At 35.6% G+C, this 15,138-nt stretch overlaps 1 protein-coding gene across 1 annotated transcript; it reads right to left on the bottom strand.

Annotated features, from left to right (window-relative positions):
- Positions 1–374: 374 nt before the first annotated feature.
- LOC145057529 (endo-1,4-beta-xylanase 1-like) lies at positions 375–4,499 on the bottom strand. The gene is made up of 7 exons (XM_079005389.1): positions 4,090–4,499; positions 3,438–3,793; positions 3,209–3,359; positions 2,784–3,130; positions 2,428–2,605; positions 1,801–2,337; positions 375–1,708 (listed from the first exon to the last, which is right to left on the bottom strand). Exons 1-7 carry the CDS (start codon positions 4,153–4,155, stop codon positions 590–592), a joined length of 2,754 nt encoding a protein of 917 aa, XP_078861515.1. The 5' UTR covers positions 4,156–4,499; the 3' UTR covers positions 375–589.
- Between the last annotated feature and the right edge of the window lie 10,639 nt (positions 4,500–15,138).

Raw genomic sequence — 15,138 nt, 5'->3', positions numbered from 1 at the left:
CTCTTGAAGTGGTAGCAAGACTTGAAAATGTATGTTTTCCTTGATCTTAAATGGGTATGTGAAGGGTCTTCCAAATATTTGTGATTTTTTGTTTGAATTTAAAATGTGTTTCTAATTTGATGGGTGGAACATGCAACAAATCAGAGGCATTTTATGTTGATTGGTGTGTATTTCTATTTTTAAAGTTGAATATCAAGTTAATAATGAGATTTCTTGACCTTTTCTAGGTTAAGTGGAACATCTTAGTTTACCCTTCTATTTTTAAACTTGAAAGTTCACAAACTGCATTTTTCTATTTATTCTACTTTATGTGTGTGAAAGACCAATATGCTTAATTTTGTTCTATCTATCAGTATTTCACTTAGACGTGAATATCTCAGTAGTACTCTTCATTTTTATTAGTATGAAACGAATGTATAACATATAGTCCACATTGCACAGCATTTATGAACACAAATTTGAGATCTTCCAATTCCCCCAACACCTATAACCAAGTAGGCATTGCTTAGTTTATGATTTTTCACAAATCTCGAAATTTCAGATACAGATATTTCTTTTTCTTTCTATTTCATTCAATTGACACAACTTATTACAATCCAATCGACACCACCACAACCTCCGAACCACTCTTCTCAACCACAAACGTCTTCACAATCTTTTCACAAATCCCAACAATCTCCACCTCATAAGTCCCTTCAAATCCCCGAAACCGAAATTCATTTTCCTCATCAATAAACCCATGAGCATGCGAAAGCCATTCCTTTTTAACCTCGATAAACCTCTTCCCAGCTTCATTAACCTCCCCTTCCGCATTAACCAAATGCGAATTCTCTCTACTCATAAACAATTCCCAAAACCCCCAAAACACAATCCCCTCAACACCCGGGTTCCCAAAAGCTTCCCACATCATCACCTCCAAATCATCTGCCCTCACGTGCTCATTTACAGACGAAACATCGAGCTCCGTGAACCAAATAGGGAGTCCGGTTAGCCCCAATTTGTCAAGATTCGAGCCCACAATCGAACCCACCGGAGAATCAATGTGCCCTTGAACCCCGATTCCACCAACTGGTGCACCATGTTCTTGAAGGTCAAAGATTTGGTCAATGTATTTCTCGGGTGATGATCTCGTGTCGCACCCGTCTTCAACATGGTAATCATTCACGAATAAAACGGATGACGGGTCGAGTTTATTTGCAATTTTGAACATATTCGGTCTAATTTCGTTCCCTAATCGGTCACGGTAAAAAGACCCGTGAAGCATCTCGTTGTTTACATCATAATGTTTAAATTTACCTTTGTATCGGTTTAAAAGTCCAGTTAAACGATTATTTACAGCTATTGCTAAGTCGCTTTTACTTAGATTTTTTACCCAATTTTGGACCGTGTCTTCTACCTCCCAAAAGATACAGTGCCCGCGAACGGGAATGTTGTTACGGTTACAAAATTCGAGAAGATCGTCCGCGTCTCGGTAGTTGAAATTGCCTTGTTGTGATTCGGTCCAATACCATTTAAGTTCGTTTCCAAACACGGCCCAATTGAAATGTTTTAGAAAAAACGAAACGAAATCTTCGTTGTCGATGTTTGATCTACTAATGCATGATCCGATTGGAAAACTATTTTGTATTTGTTTGATTATTACCATTTTTCCTTGCATATTGCTTTCATCCAAGTTTGAGAACTTTAGCGTGACGTCTTGTTTACGAATCTGTAAACAAAATGTATTTCTGTTATCTGAACAGAAACATGACATGACATGACAGAACAGGTTGTACTTGTACTGTAAAGTAAACAGATTACCTTATCGGTTTGTTGCTTTAATTGTTTGAATCTTGCTTTGCGGTCAACGGGAAAGATTTGGAATCCGGCAAGCATAAAACTGATTCCGGGAGCGGGCCCTTGAACATAAACCATAATTTTTCCAAATTCCTTTTCGATTCGAAAAGAACCGCTTATTTCATGCCACCTGTCATCGTTGACTTCAACTTGACCACCATTGACCCACTGGTTATCCACACCAAGAGCCACATTTACATTATGGGACCCACTCGACCCATGACCCAATCGAACCCAAGCCGATACTTGGTACGTGACAAAAAGCTTAATTTTGTCCGTAATCATTTGGGCGGGACCCATCCAGGTCTGGGTCCGATTGGTTGCATGAATACCATGTCCACTTAACGGCTCATGTGGGCCCAGGGTGTCTCGAGCTGTTGGAGGGAGTACATGAGGGGACCCGGTTGTCACACCTAACGCACAGTTCCCCAGAGGAAACCAACCGTTTGTTCCTTCATGAAGATCGCTGTTTGTAATAATATTAACTCCATAATCTACATTCTGAAAAACCAAATAACAACATAAGTACATTGCTACTATGGGTAAAAACAAAGTACATATTATGATATTATTAATATTTAATCAACCAACCTCGATATATGGTGGAGGTGAAGGGGGGATTTTTTCAGCATGTTTAACCACCATACCATTTAGGAGAATATCAACGCCAGGTGGCGGGCCTTCAAGATATACCACTACCTTCGACGCGGAACCATTTAAAAGAAACTTTCCTTCCAACTGCATCCATTCCTTGTCTGTTGCTTGCGCACTTTTAAAAAAAAAAAACATTATTAGTTTCTGCAAAAGTTGTCCTGGCCCCACAACAGTCTGCTAGGTGGCTGACATGACATCCCAATCTACATTGGAATTAATTAAAACTCTGACACTGCAGCTGCTGAGACTTTAACAGGTGAACTGTATATAAAAATAAAAGAGAGAAAACGAACGTGGCGATGCCGATGTATTGTTCACGGGAATCGGGGGTTTGGACCCATAAAGTAGCTCGAACGTCGGCACTTGTAACATTATTTCCAAAGATTCTAACTGTAGCAATAACACTATAAGCAAGTTTTCGTTTAACTCTTCCACTAATATCTTGTTGAATTCCATTCCAATTTTGTGTGCGTTGTGTTGTTGATGCGAAAAACTTTCCAAATTTTGGTACGATTTTGCCCATGGAGTCATGTCGAGCAATCGTACACCCTCTTCCAGACCAATTATTAACACCGTCTTCAAAGTTAGGGTTCAATATGATGTTTTCATCTTCAACAACATTACATCCTTCAACTATACCCTGTAAAAATTACTTATATTTGTTGAAAATATATACGATAATAATTGTCAATGTGATTTAAAAGAAGGGTGAATTTACATGAGAAGTAGCACAAGTGACCACCAAGGATTTTATGAGAATGTTGACTCCCGGGGCAGGCCCTTCTAAATATAACACAACTCGGTCAGGCTTCTCGGGCAGCACAAATGTCCCCTCTAACTTCTCCCACCTCTCTTTTGAAACAGAAGTCCTAAAAAAAAAAAAGTGATTTTTCTAGCGACCCCTAAAATTGTAAATCAGATACTAGATTAAGTTATTAAGTATTTACCTTGTGATTTGCATATACTTTGTTTCTGATCCATGATATTCAAGTTTAAGGGTGGCGATGACATCAGCATGGCCATGGAGATGGAGATGGAGATGTGGATGTTCAGCGGAAACTCCAACATGTGCGATTAGTGTGTAAGTTAAACCTGGTGAAATTCTGGTTGTAATATCTTGTTCTAATCCTTGCCAAGTTTCTTTTCTGTTTGCAATTACTGCATAACGAGTGGATTGTTTTTCAACCACAACGCCATCACAAGAGTTTGTGTACCATGAATGCAAGCCATTAGAGAAATCATGATTTTGAATGATGTTGGTTGACGTGACACTGCTGCTAGCCATGTTCCAGTCCTTCGATTTCTGTGAATTAAGCAATGTTAGGCTTTGTGGAATCAAATCACTTCGAAAATGAGGACATACCCATAACAGATGGATTATGAGAAAGGGGTGGGGGAGAAAAGCCAAGAAAAACCTCATCAACCAGCAATGAAAGTAGGTGATGTCGATGAGGAATTAACACAAACACCTGGTGGGCGAAACTGATGGCTGATGGGTTTTTCATAGTTTTATTGTTTCAATCTCTTATAAAAATTAAGCGCATTTATTAAGAAACTGAAACGGCCTAATGTGAAATTTAAAATCAAAGAGAGGTTTACCTGCGATCTGTGGAGCTTTGTGTGATCTTTCAAGAGTGTGAGCCAACCTCCCGACTTCTTTCCCATTTATATGAGCAGGTAAAAGTGAACGTTACGAAAATACCCAACAACCAATGGAGTTCTAATTTCTTTAAGCGATTTACAAAAGTTTCCAGAAAGAAAAAAAAGGGGGGATTTGTGAATAGAATAGTTGATGGGGGTTTCTTTGTCTTGCAGATTGGGTTATAGGGTTGAACCCTAGCTAAGATTAGTGCATGCTTGAATTGAAATAGAAGATTTGATTTCAAATAAGGTTCTTTGATCAGATTCAGGACTTGGTCTGAAAGCCAAACCATGGCTGATAGCGCGTTAACGAGTTGAATTTGAAGGATTCGGTGAACTATGGCTTTCCTTCTTTTTCTTTGAATTTTCTTAGACTAATTTTTTAAAGATTAAATTTAGGATGTTTTAGCATAAATGTTTTTTTTTTCATATATCCTATCATATATATAATACAAATTAAATATATAATGGTTTATACTTTAGAAAGAAAAAAAAAATGGATGTTCGAATTTATGAATTATCTTAGAAATGTTTTTAACTAAACGAAAACATGCTACACATGTTTCATCAAATGGCAAAAGAAACACGCTTAAGAAATCCTCAAATTGTATGTCTCACATAACACAAGTTCGTTTAAGAAATACATAACATAACATAAACATTTTATGCTCCATATAACCAAAACCCAAATATTTTACGCCGAATTGAATGGCTTCCCAACGGTAATGGTAATGGTAAGATACGATCTTATCTATTTTTTTTTTTTTTTTGAGTAAACAAAGACATATATATATATATATATATATATATATATATATATATATATATATATATATATATATATATATTAGTCGTTTACCCGCGCCAAGCGACGGGTGTGATAATGGTGGTTGAATGTTGAAAGATGAATTAAACCCTAGAAATGGAAACGTCAGCGATATATATCCAAGATTTGTGAACAGAAATTGCGAGATTTGGGGAAATACGGAGATAAGGAATGAACTGTGTCAAAATAGCCTAAGAATAGGGGATAAGAGATTTGACATTTTCAACTGTTGACCATATGTATTCTACTCTTTTTGTAATGTATAAATTGATTGTACAAATGCATTGTATGTTTGTACGACTTAAAATTCAGCATTTGACCAAAAATGCTTTATAAGGTAATTAAGATATATATATATATATATATATATATATATATATATATATATATATATATATATATATATACCTTAAAAAACATTTACAAGATTTTGCTGAATTTTAAGAGGTACAAGCTTTTAAGCATCATATACAATAATTTTATGCATCGGAGAATAATAAATCTTATCCGGTCAAAGACAGATTTTGAATAGGTCTTCTAAGCTTATCTTCAAATTGAATGGGTTAAATATGAAAAAGTCAAATAAGATGATGATGATAAGATTTTGAATGGGTCAAAGTTTGACCAAGTATTCCTCATATCCAATTAAATCGGTAAATACTAAATACTAAATCTTATTCGGTCAACATTTATGAAAAAGTCAAATAAGATGATGATGATAAGATTTTGAATGGGTCAACGTTTGACCAAGTGTTTCTCATATCCAATTGAATCGGTAAATACTAAATCTTATCCGGTCAACATTTATGAAAAAGTCAAATAAGATGATGATGATGATGATGATGATAAGATTTTGAATGGGTCAAACTTTGACCAAGTGTTCCTCATATCCAATTGAATCGCTAAATACTGAATCTGTTAATAATAATGAAAAAGTCAAATAAGATGAAGATAAGATTTTGAATGGGTCAAAGTTTGACCAAGTGTTCTTCATATCCATTTGAATCGGTCTAATACGATGTACACGTTATAAAACATTTCATATAAACTGGAAGAGGCGCATTGATCTAACATTCATCTATCATGAATGCATTGCCATTGACCGCAAAACCTTGGTTCTCTCTCATGCTCTCTACCTCCTCCTTTGTTTTTCTTTCTATTAAAATCGAATAAGCCTAAAAATGTCTTATGTTTAATCCTAGCCCAGGTATAAGAAATCTCTATATGTTCGTCATTTTGTTTAACAAATTTTTTATGTCATTTTGCTGATCCGCACTCGTCGCTTTGCGCGGGTAAACGACTAGTATATATATATATATATATATATATATATATATATATATATATATATATATATATATATATATATATATATATCCTTAAGATTAAACTAAAAGTTCAATTGTCATCGTACAATAAGTGAGATGGCAAACGGACAACAAGCTGCGCCGGTAAGCCTTTTTGAATGGTAAAGCTAATTCTTTTAAAGACTACATCCGAAGATCTAGGGGATATAACATTACTATGCATGATTCGTTGTACTCTTTTAAGAAGCTCTACCACATCCCGTGCGAGGAAACCAAATGTATCAAATACAAATGGTATGAACACGTGTTGATTTTCCATGCACGATCTCTCATGTTTTGTGACTTTGTTTGTGGCTGCTTTTAAAGCAGCATGTCCCGCTGTGAAACCCCCATCCCTCAGGCCCACGAGAGGGGATACCCCTGTAAGATCCACACATGCGTGTTTCCCTCCGACCCTTCCAAAAATCAAAATGTCTGCCGGTCTGAGGGTTGACCTTCCTTATGTCGGGTCAGTCAAGAAATTAATTGGTGCCTCTTTCTTAGCGGAAACCCCAGCACGCTTAAATATGTCAAACAAAACATCCCTAACCATATTGTGCCTGTATTTGAACTTCGGGAGTTCTTTACAGTGAACTGCATGCTCTCCAAAATAGTCCAAACATGCCTTGTGACACACAGGACATATCTCGTCAACTGGGAAAATGGGAATCATGAGTCGGTATTTGAGAATAGTATGATACTCCACGGGAGACATGTGTTAGCCAAGCCCATCTATAGGGATAGCCAGAAGAAAATCTTGAGCATGTGGTGCACGTAAGCACTGGAAAACCGCTTTCTGCCGAGTCATCATGTCGAAATGCATTTCCATATCTTGGACAATTTTACGAAAAAGAGCACTCGCCAGTGTATTCTGGGATTTAGGGAGGGCGGTGTCTTTAGTAGTAAAATTGTTAAGGTTAAAATCTGGAAGCTTGTTGCGAAGGGATGCCAAGGCACAATCATAATCAGAATCCATACCATGTATACCGCTATCCTGTAAGATATGGTCTTGCAATACCCAAGATTGGGCCCTTGAGGCAACAAAAGATAGGAGGTAGCCTCTACTGCCGAGTATAAACCCAAACCCCCAAACCTAATGGGTAAGGAAACAATTCGCCATTGTATGTCACCAAAGAAAGGGCCCCCACAAACCACAATGTCCTCAATCGCCCCGCGCAATCCATTGTCAAAAAATATTGCCACCTCCTCCATGTGAATGGGTTGGCACGTCCTCAACCCAAAGAAAAGCTTAGCAATACCCATACAAGACCGAAGAAGAAGGAGCTCACTCTGGGGGCCAGACAATTGTGAAAGAAGGCGCATCAAATTCACAGCGTTTTCGGCTCTCTTTATGGCTAGGCTGCGAATGAAACTAGCATCTTTACTAACAGCTCCCCCAAGAAGTTTCACCCCCAAAGGCGGCCTCCCAATGTCCGCCGGAAATAGCCCCTCCCGTAACTTCCTACCATCACACAGGGGCCAAATGAGCTCGATTTTCTTGATATTCAGTTGAAGGCCCAATTTTGGGCCAGTCACCGTAATGATTTCCAATGCTTTGGCCACCTCCTCCGAATCTTCGATAAGTGTGCCATCATCCAAGTACCAGGCATGGAGAAGAAGCTTGCAATTGTCTCTAATCTTATGCAAGAACGGGTGCAACACAATGGCAAAGAGAAGTGGTCTCAAGGGGTCTCCTTGTTGAACCCCAGTAGAAGACCTGGTATGTGTGTTGCCTAGATATAACCTTATTGTCTGACCATATAGGAATTCGACCCACAAGAAAATAGATGGACACCTCAATCTGACCTCATGAATTAATGCGGATCTTATCCAAAAATAAAAAACTTTTAAGCTCCCATACTTTTAATACTTTTACAGTTTACTATAATTAGAAATTAACCCTCCAACATAGTGACATAGTCAGCAAAATATTTTCATGTAAAGGATGATAGCAAGAGCAGGAAACATAGACAATCAACATGAAAAGTTGCATAATCGGACTGTTGAATATTAGCATGAGGATAGTCAGTTTGAAGATCGATTAGCGTGCTTGTAGAATGTTAGATAAAGCCCATCTTGAAATTTTATCCAACAAGAAATGAATGTATAAACTATAAAATTATAAATCAAATTTCAAGATTTATAAAAATGGATTTTCTAAATACACTGTGAATTACTGCTAATTTGAAGCTTTGACCGAATCATTCAATTTTGATGAATTTTCTAAATACACTATGCATAATCTGAATCTAAATATTTGCTATTAGATCAAAAATACGAGTCTCTGGGATACCTAAGACCAAAATTGAGGGTTTCTTTATATATCTCAATATCATCTTAACAACTATCAAAGGTGGTTCTTTGGGGGCGTATTGTTGGAGTAATAAAAACTTAATTGGGAAAAAAGTTAAGTGGCGGGGTCTTAATAGGCGTGCGGATGAAGGATATACTTATTGATCAGATGAAAATGGAAATAAAAGATTTGGTTTTTTTTTAATTCGATTGGTGAGGAGGTTTGGATTCTTTTGATGTTTATCAGTCGATACAAGATCAAGATGAAAGGCGGCATGGGTCTTGAAGGGTTTTCTTATTGGTCTGGGGACGTTAGGAGGCAAGGGTATCTCCTTAATAAATGAAGGTTTTTTTTGACACGTGTCAATATCTCATGGTTTTTGACACTTGTCATTTTATTATATTTTAAAATAAATAATATCTACATGTCAATTTGTAGGTTTTTTCAAATTTTAAATTAAAAAGCCACATAATACTTATATATTTATATATATAAAGTATTGAATGTAATTAATAATTTCTTCGTTCCTTATTTTAAATTTTATTTAAAAAGATACTTAACGTTTAAATTTTAGTGTTTAATCTTTTGTTTAATCAACACGTGTAATACACGGGTTTTACACCTAGTTTTGGGTATAAATCAAAAATTGGAGGTGTTCGGTTCTGGTTTATTCAAATTGGAGGCATGTCTGATGTGAATAAGCTCAATTGGTTCTTAAGTAACTCAACTCCCCTTTAATTCGTGATTTTAATTCTTGGAGACAGGGGCAATTTGGTCAACACGCTGGAAATTTTTTATTTATTCAGATCTATATGTTTTAGTTCTTGGGATATGAATATCATTGAGGGAAGAAAGAAGTGTCGATTAGGGGCTGTGTGGCTGAAGGAGTAATTGCACTTATTTTTTGAGGGGCAATTATGGATTTTTTGGTGGTGGAGGAGTGCTAATTTTGTGAATAGATGCTTCTCTTACTTTCATTGTAAAGGAATCGACGGGTCTAAGGTTTTTTTCACTTTTACTATCAAAAGTGATTTGCAATTATCCCAAGTTTCATAAGATATTTTTCTTATGAAGTGGTTTTCATGAATTTGCAAATGGGTTTAATCCCCATTAATTGTTGGTTTCCTTCTAGGCAACTAGAAGTGTACATAAAAGGAATTGACGGTTGGTTTTTTATTTTTTTCCATAAAAAAAATTGGCTTTCGTGTGTTTAAGGGTTCAATTCCCGAAGATAGTCGCTTTAATCCTATTCATTTAGGATCCTCTATTTTTGTGGGTGCCATTACTGGTTCGATCAGTAAGTGGTGGGGTATTCACCCGGCAATACACTGTACTACAATAATTTTGGCATTTTTTGTTTTACAAAATGTCACTTTTTGTCCGGTTCAAATCCGAAAATTCTAGTTGTTTGGTTTTCTTACTTTTTCTATAAAAAGAAAATAAATCTCGGTTCAATTCCGAGTAGTTTAGTTATGTGGTTTTACCTTTTTTTTCCAAAAAAAGATGTCTCCCCCCCCCCGGTTCAATTCCGGAATCTCGGTTCAATTCCGAGTAGTTTAGTTATGTGGTTTTACCTTTAGTTGTTTGGTTTTCAACTTTTTCCATAAAAAAGTTATTAAATCTTGGTTCAATCGCAAGTAATTTAGTTGGATGGTTTTACCCTTTTTTACTAAAAAAGTTGTGTTTTTCCGGTTCAAATCCGGAACTTATAGTTTGGTTTTCCAAATTTATCTGTAAAAAGTTGTGGTTTACCGGTTCAAATCCGGATCTTATAGTTTGATTTTTCTAACTTTTTATGTAAAAAGTTCGTGAATCTTGGTTCAAACCCAAGTACTTTAGTTGGATGGTTTTATGATTTTTTCTATAAAAAATCAAGGCTTGATTTTTTCTTGATGATTATTTGGATGGTGGATGAAGATAGTGACTTTTGGATGGCTAATTTGAAGAATTTATTCATTCATAAATGGTTGCATGAAGATTGGATTGCTTTGAAGATTTTGAAGAATAAGGATTCGTGTGGGATGAAGACCGGATACATTGAAGATATTTTGTTGATATTGAAATTTGGATTGTTCTTTTCAAACCTTGGTTTGTTGAGATTTTTGGCAAATGGAAGAATGATGACATATAAGCTTACAATGGTTTACTCTTTTTGGGCTATCTGAAGAATAAGAATAAAAGTATGAGGTGTATAGTGTTCGTTGCTAATTTGGATACTATTTTCGGTTGGAAGTGTTGCTTCATGAGATTGAAGATGTTGATATTTTTTTAGGATAATAGTGATTTTTTTATTACTTGGATTGGGTTGGAGCTTGAGGATGCCAAATTTGGAAGATGCATGAAGATTAGAAGACAAATGGATTGCTTGGTTCATTGGAAAGATGAAGACCACTCCGGTCTATAAGAGCAAGTCAGTCTTACCGTTAGTAGGCCTCATTCACGAAGCCGGTCTATAAGGGGGTATAAGGTTACTGCCTATAAAATGGCAGTTTAATGAGTGTCCACTCTCACCCACTGTTTCCTTGATTGGCGGAGGTTCGTTAGCCGAATGGGTAGGATAATGACTAGAATTCTCCCTTCATTAAAAGTATTAATGATAAATATAAAGTAACTAAACCTTTTATAAATTCTCAATCTTAGTTACTTTAGGAAAATGTGAATTTGGTGCTAACCCATGAAATTACAATTTGCACTTTGCTTAAGTCGGTTAGTGGAGCGCGTGTGGTTAACCGACACATCGATTGAGGGGTAAATATTAAGGGTACCAAGTATATTTGCATGGTTATTCACACCTTGTTTTGTAATCCTCGGCATCCCAGTCACAAAATTTGAGAGGGCACAATCGAGATTGAAACATGCCATTGAAAAGTTCAATGAATCTCAAAAGATCTAGGAGTTTCAAATCCAATTAAAACCTAATAAATTATTTGTTTTTCATGGTGGAAATTGGTGAATCGTCATTCGCTTACCTTCAAATATTGTATACCTTGGATTAAGGCATCTCTCTTCCAAGTTATAAAATATTATGTTGGGTCCTAGCCTTAATATTACATATTAGGTGTTATATTAAGGACTTTAAATCAAATATCTTGAATATCTCCCAAAAGATGTTTGGTTCAGACAACTATGATCTTCCCAAATCTCTTGGAACAAGCTTTCCTAATGAAGATGATGTCCCGAAAATCATATTTCACTTCCTCCAACTCCTCCAATTATTCTCCCTAACCCACAAGTGCAAGGTCACTCAATCCCTATTGACAAGCAAGGTCTATGTGTGCTCACACCTTGGAGATGAAGTCACATATTGACAAGCCAGGAGAGTTGGGTGTCAAAGTCTTGAGGAAGTTGGATGTTAACTAATCACTTCCTAAGTCACATAGTGAGTTCTTTATGGACTACTATGTAACAGACTATGACATGACCCTTAATGATCTTATATATTTGTTTGGTGCTGCTGAATCAGCAATGATTTGGAGCACTTGTAAAGCAAATTTGATTAGAATATCAACTTCCCAAACTACCATGGACATTGACAATGGTAACATTGAATATCCAGAAAAAGCTTTCTCTTCCCAATGGAAAGGGATCGGCCATAGTCAACTCGGTTGACCAAAATGGTTAAGAGAAAGGCTAAGTCTGAGATGGTCCTGTATACCATCCCTAAAGGGTCCATAAGGTTCTATTGCCAAAAGGATGGGGCATTGGTTGCAAAGCTGCCCTAACTACCTGAAAGATCTAAGAGAAGGTCTAGTCAAAAAGCTTGACTCTGCTTCAGGTAAGTCCACTATCTAACTCAACTAAGTTCCCGGTTGGAGATTCTTAATACATTTTGATGTATGGCAGTATCAAGCAAAGGGAAGGAAACTTAAAGAAAGAGTATGTTGAATCTGATCGCGAAGATGGATTTCAATCGCATGGTTCGAAGATCGGATTCTTGAGCTACTACTTAGGAGTTATGATAGATTGCTAGAAGAATATGTAATAGCATAGTTTTTCATTTAAAGTTGCATTGTAATGAAAAGGTTTTTCCACATTTTTATAAATAAATAAAATTTTGTTTTATTTTATTTTATCTCCTTGCAATGGCATTTATGGAAAATTGATGTTTATATGTTTCTAGCAATGATGGAAATATGAAATTGATTCTTTCATTTATGGTAGTGTCTAAATTCACCAAATAAGGAAATATTCTCATCACCCAAGTTTTCAATTTGACCGACACTTGGAATCATGCAAGTTGTATAGTATGATGAATGAGAACTTTCAGCTTTGGAAAATTAAGACTAATGCCTCGTTCATATGTATATGTAAGTCAAGTGAAGAACTAAGGGATTGAGTACACATTCTTGTGCACTGGTCAAGTCCACCATAAAAGATCGATAAGACTATTTGTCATGATTTACTAAAGTTTAGTAAATATGGTTATACTTACAAGTTTAAGTATAATTCTGAAACATTGGAAAAGTTTCGATGTATGGCAGAACGAATGAGAAGAATCAAATTATGCAGAAAGATAAAAGTTTCTCAAATCTAAAAAGATGGGAGAGTAATTTAGTATCATGTTTTGTGATCATCTTAATGATTTAGGAGACCATATCACAATTCATCCTCTAAGGACATCTTAGTGCATTCTTATGGTTAAGAAAAGGAGTCATGAATTGTTGAAATGGTTAAATCAAGAAAGTGAGTCATACTTCGTTCCAAAACAAGTCTTAGAGTTATACTCCAAGATTGTAATTTGAAGTGACACATCTTGAAGAAGGTTTATTAACACTAGTCAAATGTAAGAGTAATATGTGTCCTACTCTTGTACATTTGAAATTGGTAAGTTGTGATGTTTTGGATAAAACAGAGATCAACTTAGGCCAATTGTGTGAAGTGTTTGTCTTGATAAGATTCCGCACTATCTCTTGAATATTTGACAAGAGAGTATTATATGTTAAGAGAACAGTGGGAGTCTAAAAGATCCTGAAAGAATTTCAAGATCTAATCAAGAATAAAAACCTGTAGTTTCTCACTAGCTCACGACTTGAGGTTTATAACCTATCGTGTTGATATTTTTCCTATTTCTGTGCCCATTCCAGTTAAATTTGGCTTTACATATGAGTTATGATAGTTCTCAATTGGTTTCATAACAACTTGGAAGTAATGCCAGGCCCTTGTGATGTAGGTGACAAGAAGTTAAGACTGCACAAGTTCAATCCATATGAGTTTGGATTTGTCACTAACTTTTTCTTGTGATTATGGTTTTGACAAATTCACATGGATAGGAACACATACACCATAAAATCTAAGTGTCATAAGGTTTCTCTCTGATTCATGAAAATGATGGTGAGGAAACGTTTTTCACTAAGTGGTTTTAAGTAGATAGCAATTGTGATATTTGCACCCTCAAAGTCTTTAGTGGAGCATGTGTGGTTAACCAGCACACTAACATGGACTTGTGAGGAATGGAAAAGGTCTAAACAATTGAGACTATGATTACGACATCCCTTTTCATAGTTCTGAAATTGTTTAGACACACATGTGTGCTATCTAAGGAAAGGTGTATGATCTTGATAAAGTTTTATCAAAGCATCTCGTATCAAAATTTTGAACTTTGGTAAGAAAGTCAATAAAGTATTGATTTCTAGAAGTTCAGCTGATTTCTAAGTACATGTCAAAGCTAGTGGGAGCATAAGTGTTTTGCTGATAATCATCATGTTAGTGGGAGCATGATAATTATGATAAGTGTTACAAGTTAGCAATATTAATTATAAAAAACAAAAGTTTCAATTGGGAAAAGTTGTTTTGCTACAATTAAGGGAGACGAAATTATACTTCATTTCAATTCTAAAAGTTTAGATTGACTTAATCATCTTTAGTCAAGGATATATATATATATATATATATATATATATATATATATATATATATATATATATGAATTTTATCTTGGAATGGCTCAACATAAGAAAATTCTATATATGGGTCCATTATTTGCGTTCTAAAATTCGATTATGATTACGACATCCCTTTTCATAATCTGAATTATGAGAATTTGGCAAATAGAAATAGAAATATTATAGCAGAAAGACTGGTCTAGTATCATGTCTTTATGTGACACATCATGAATCGTGTCCCATATGCTTCGGATATAGGATCGATTGCATGTGTTATAGTATTCATCCTTTCTAAATTTTCCAAATGCTCAGGGCATTAAAAGGGGAAAAGTCTAGAATTAGATATAACTAAAAATGATTAAGCAATTGTCGAGGACAATCTAAGCTTTACCAAAGATTGGTTGCTCAAGGACAGTTGGAAGTATATTGTTAATTTTGGTAGGACCATATTGACATATTTTGAAAAGAGGCAACTCTTGTTCAGAAGTGATAGTCAAAGTGGGAATATGGAAATATTCTCATAGGTGGAAGTTATTCATTAAATCTGTATAAGATTAGGAAACTTAGTGCAAGAAGGATGTTCAAAGAGATCTAGTTTGAATCTGAGACTTCGTTTCCATGGAGTTGATCTCCATTGGAATACTCTGTAATGTATGTTGA

Source organism: Lactuca serriola, chromosome 6, assembly GCF_051521515.1.
Source record: "Lactuca serriola cultivar US96UC23 chromosome 6, Lser_US96UC23_V15, whole genome shotgun sequence".
In the NCBI taxonomy this organism is placed as follows: domain Eukaryota; kingdom Viridiplantae; phylum Streptophyta; class Magnoliopsida; order Asterales; family Asteraceae; genus Lactuca; species Lactuca serriola.
Note: the sequence above shows the minus strand (reverse complement) of the source record. Positions and strands in the feature narration are given on the sequence as shown.